Source organism: Lolium perenne, chromosome 4, assembly GCF_019359855.2.
Source record: "Lolium perenne isolate Kyuss_39 chromosome 4, Kyuss_2.0, whole genome shotgun sequence".
Classification (NCBI taxonomy): domain Eukaryota; kingdom Viridiplantae; phylum Streptophyta; class Magnoliopsida; order Poales; family Poaceae; genus Lolium; species Lolium perenne.
In genome coordinates this window covers 246,927,788-246,932,901 of record NC_067247.2, presented here as the reverse complement: position 1 = coordinate 246,932,901, position 5,114 = coordinate 246,927,788, and the positions used below count along the sequence as shown (strand labels likewise).

Sequence of the window (5,114 nt, the reverse complement as noted above, 5' to 3'; positions counted from 1 at the left end):
TGGAGCAGTAAAAAAAAATTGAACGCCGCACGCTCCACCGCTTTTACACGTATCTCTTCTCTAAAGCACCTGGTAGAATCCAGCACTAACTAAACAACGTAATCTAGAATAACTTTTTTCTTTTCTTGGGCCTCTCTAAGATCCCTTGCCTCGATACCTTTCAGTAACCTTCTCGAGCCGTCTTCTGAATTGTTCTTCAAGGAAGGAAGGAATGAAAGCAAGCAAGGAAGTTAAGCTGACCCACAGCACCTATTCCGCCATGGATAATCCTCCATCGGAGACTAGTATATATACTAGCAAGTGTCGGCTCTGAACAATCTAAGGCCAACCGTCGAGCCCAAGCAGTGCAAGAGGAGCAAGAGGTAGAAGAAGCGGCGCTGCCATGGCACAGATGCTCCTGCATGGGGTGATTGAGGCCAACATTCTGGAGGCAGACCTGTCCGTGGCGTCAGGCGGGCAGCTAAGACAGCCCCGGAAGGTGTGGGCGTTTCTCCTACTTCACCAACTTCTTTTTTGCTGTGTATCTTCTATCTTTCTGCTATTACACTACCACAATTTCCATCTCTTTTCTTAGATTGGGGACCACATTTTCCATCCTAGCTTGTTGTGGGAGCTTCAAATTTCAAATTCTCTAATAATATAGTTTATCTATATCGAAGTTTACTAGAAGTAATCCGAGAAAGACAGTGATCATAGGAGGTGAAGCAATCATAGGACGATGTCGTATATTAGAGCAAGAACAATAGTATAACCGGCAGCTGGCTACAACAATTTGCCACATCATATATAGTTAACTTATAGTTAGCATGTACAATAGTAAGATATAAAAGTGTAATACTTTTATAATACATGACCCACCTTCCAATTATTATAGCACTACTCATACACATTTCAACACATCAAAGTTGGCTAAGACTTCTCATATATCTAAGTCAAAAATGTTAGTCATCTTATCTAGTACGTATGGATTTCTCCATCCCGTCATGAATCTCACTGTCTAGATTTTGGACGGCTCAAGGCATCGAGTTAGACTTAAGAAGATATCATATAACTTAGATAAACCAAATTAAACCGCTGAATCTAAGATATTTCGATATTTCTATACATTACGCACCTTACTTTTGGTGTATAAAAGATCCTTAGAAAGAAGTCACCTATTTCCTAGATTCAAACATATGTGATCTTAAAATGAACTGAATTACAGTGGAACAATTTCTTGAATCCATACCTTGTGCTGTCCACCAAACCTATCTTTTCTTGAGCTTGAACTTGCATTTATCACTTCTTTATCCGATCAGGCAAATTATGGTACGGGTCAATTGTCTCTGACTCCCCATTCCTCGTTGTTTTAAGGGCTCCTTGTTGTAAAACCCACATGTTATGTCTACCCTAGGAATCTTACACACGCGTTTGGACACCTATCCGACGGTTGTTTGAAGACCCTACCCCTCTGTTTCCTCGAGGAACGTTTCAGGCCTTGGCGCATCGGAAACGAAACCCCCGTGTCCCTTGCCACCCGCTCGCCTCCTCATCGTAGCTTACTCTCCTTCCTATCGAGACTAAAAGTTGCTCATGTCCGTCCCATGGATTCTCCTCTGTCAAGCCTTGTTTGGTTAATCTCTACCCCAAGTGAATTGAAGCTTTTTGGAAAGTATAAGGCGGTGGCAGTTGTGGTAATTGTGACTCCAAAAGAAGGGTAATTAAAAAACGGACGAAAATTAGGGGAGAAATCTTACTTCCTTTATTATTTTGGAAAGTATTAGCGAAAATTGTAATTTAGATGGGATAAAATACGGCTCAATACATCTCAAACCCGGCCGGTGGTTTTACCAACTGAACAAAGCCTCAGTCGAATGGAGCCCATGGGCTAAAAAGAACCCGGGTCGGTTTTGACAACATGGTATTGGAGACCTGCCTTGACTTTTGCCGTACCCTTTCCTCTTTAACTTGACTTTGGCGCGTCAATGGAATTACATTTCTACATCGTGGTCGTGCATCATCCACAGTTCATCATCTCCTACAGTCGTTTCTACAATGTGGAGATGTAAATTCATTGACAACATCTTGTGCATCCAAGCAGACTGCGATGAAGAGAAAGGTCTTCTCATGGATCAAGAAGCTATCCTTCTGCAACAGCCAGGTAATAAATTACTCCATCAATTTTCGTCGCGGCACTTGGCATGCAGTAACAACCAACCCTAACTCGCGCAGTGCATGCAGCAGCTGGAGAACGCCATTGGCCTCGGCACCACGACCGGCAAGCTGTACGCGACGGTGGACATCGACAAGGCGCGCGTCGGCCGGACGCGCATGCTCGATCCCACCAACGTTCCCAAGTGGGGGGAGTCCTTCCACATCTACTGCGCCCACGACGCCAGCCACGTCATCTTCACCGTCAAGGCCAACAACGCCGTCGGCGCCACGCTCATCGGCCGCGCCTACCTCCCCACCGGCGGTGCTGTCGTCGAGGGCCAGACGGTGGACCAGTGGCTCCCCATCTGCGACGACAAGGGCCTCCCACTGGATGGAGGGGACAAGATACACGTCCAGCTCCGCTTCACCGACGTGGCTGCGGATCCGGAGGCCCGCTGGGGCGCCGGCGTCGGCACCGCGGGCTACCTGGGAGTGCCGCGAACCTTCTACGGCCAGCGCCGCGGCTGCCGGGTCAGGCTGTACCAGGACGCCCACATCTCCGACGGCTTTGCGCCGCGGATACAGCTCGCCGGAGGGAGGCCCTACGAGCCGCAGCGATGCTGGGAGGACGTGTTTGAGGCCATCACCAACGCCCGGAGGATGGTGTACATCGCCGGGTGGTCCGTGAACACCGACGTCGCGCTGGTGCGCGACCCGCGCAAGCCCTCGTCGGGGACGCTCGGCGAGCTGCTCAAGAGGAAGGCCGCCAGCGGCGTTACGGTGCTGATGCTGGTGTGGGACGATCGGACGTCGCTGGGGCTGGGAGCGATCCGGCGCGACGGGTTGATGGCCACGCACGACGAGGACACGGCGACGTACTTCCGTGGCACCGGCGTGCGCTGCATCCTGTGTCCCCGGAATCCCGGCCAGGGGCGCCTGAGCTACGTGCAAGACGTCGAGACGGTCGCGATGTTCACGCACCACCAGAAGACGGTGATCGTCGACGGCGGAGGCGGCAACCCCGCGGGGAACGCGTCTCCGGGCCTCGTCAGCTTCCTCGGCGGCATCGACCTCTGCGACGGGAGGTACGACACGCAGGAGCACCCCCTGTTCCGGACGCTCGGCACCACACACCGCGCCGACTTCCACCAGCCCAACTTCCCCGGCGCGTCGATCAGCAAGGGCGGGCCAAGGGAGCCGTGGCACGACATCCACTGCCGCATCGAGGGTCCCGCAGCGTGGGACGTGCTCGACAACTTCGAGCAGCGGTGGCGAAGGCAAGGCGACGGCGACGAGTACCTTGTCGCCCTTGACAAGGGCTGGTCAGCGAGCGAGGCGATCCAGGACGCCGAATCGTGGAACGTGCAGGTGTTCCGGTCTATCGACGGCGGCGCGGCGGCTGGGTTTCCCGACATACCCGCGGAGGCCTCGCGGATCGGGCTCCAGACCGGAAAGGACCACGTGATCGAGCGCAGCATCCAGGACGCGTACATCCACGCCATCCGCCGCGCCCGAGACTTCATCTACATCGAGAACCAGTACTTCCTGGGGAGCTCCTACGCGTGGCGGCGCGACGACGGCGTCACCGTGGAGGACATCAACGCGCTGCACCTCATCCCCAAGGAGTTGTCACTCAAGATCGTCAGCAAGATCGAGGCAGGCGAGCGGTTTGCGGTCTACGTGGTCGTGCCGATGTGGCCTGAGGGCGTGCCGGAGAGCGGCTCCGTGCAGGCCATCCTAGACTGGCAGCGCCGGACCATGGAGATGATGTACAAGGACGTGGCGCTGGCCATTCAAGCCAAGGGCATCCAGGCCCACCCCAAGGACTACCTCACCTTCTTCTGCCTCGGCAACCGGGAGGCATACACCCCCGGTGAGTACTCGCCGCCGGAGAGGCCCGAACCCGACACCGACTACATGAGGGCACAGCAGGCCCGGCGCTTCATGATCTACGTCCACGCAAAGACCATGATAGGTAACCTTATTTGCACTAGTACTATTGACAGTTATCTATTTTATTCAAGAGCATGCCGATGCCATGTCAAAAGTATGTCACCGTTGATTTGCAGTCGACGACGAGTACGTCATCATCGGATCGGCGAACATCAACCAGCGTTCCATGGACGGCGGCCGGGACTCGGAGATCGCCATGGGTGCGTACCAGCCGAGCTACCTCGCGTCCAGCATCCGGCCGGCGAGGGGGCAGGTACACGGCCTACGGCTCGCCCTGTGGCAGGAGCACCTGGGCCAGGCCGCGGCGGCTGCCGGCGCGAGCGACCTCCTCCGGCCTTCGAGCGTGGCGTGCGTGCGCAGGGTGAACCAGGTGGCGCAGCAGCACTGGGAGATGTACGCTAGCGACGTGCCTCACGACCTGCCGGGTCACCTCATGGCTTACCCCATTGGCGTGAGCGACGGCGGGGAGCTGCAGGAGACGACGCCCTTCTTCCCCGACACTAAGGCCAGGGTGTTCGGCAACAGGTCCACCTACCTCCCGCCGATCCTCACTACTTGAACACAAGATCCATCTCTACGATATCGATGACTCCCTCTCGCTGAGATCCATGGACAACCAGTAGTATGTGAATGTGTTGTTAATGTAACTTCGTCGTGTTGGTGGGAGCTATATACAAAATGTGATTGAATTCCTAATGTTGGATAAAATAATTGTTTGTACATGCGAGTAAAATTGTGATAAAGGGAAAATATTAATGTGGTGAAGATACAAATTATTTCTAGCCTCCGCAACAAGCAATACCCGCAATACCGTAATAGTGATACGGATGCATATAAAAAAAGCTACACTACAATGTTTCACTTGTAACGGCAGCACGGTAAGACGTTGTAGGCATCTTTGTAGCAGCAACACAAGCTCCACAACACGTGAAATCTAAATTCTTCATAAGCGACGTTTCCAAGATGTAAATGGTGAAGAAAATGCCCACTTTTGAAATAATAACTTCTACAAGGCAATTGTCCGTCAT

The 5,114-nt window shown here is 53.2% G+C and overlaps 1 protein-coding gene across 3 annotated transcripts; it reads left to right on the top strand.

Annotated features, from left to right (window-relative positions):
• The first annotated feature begins 309 nt into the window (after nucleotides 1–309).
• Nucleotides 310–4,868, top strand: LOC127332367 (phospholipase D alpha 1). Of its 3 annotated transcripts, none has more exons than XM_051358652.2 (4): nucleotides 310–478; nucleotides 2,081–2,140; nucleotides 2,224–4,108; nucleotides 4,203–4,868. In XM_051358652.2, exons 1-4 carry the CDS (start codon nucleotides 383–385, stop codon nucleotides 4,643–4,645), a joined length of 2,484 nt encoding a protein of 827 aa, XP_051214612.1. In that variant the 5' UTR covers nucleotides 310–382; the 3' UTR covers nucleotides 4,646–4,868. The 3 variants fall into 3 exon arrangements, with proteins under 3 accessions (XP_051214612.1, XP_051214611.1, XP_051214610.1); XM_051358651.2 differs by having other exon boundaries at nucleotides 2,221–4,108; XM_051358650.2 differs by having other exon boundaries at nucleotides 2,212–4,108.
• The last annotated feature ends 246 nt before the right edge of the window (nucleotides 4,869–5,114 follow it).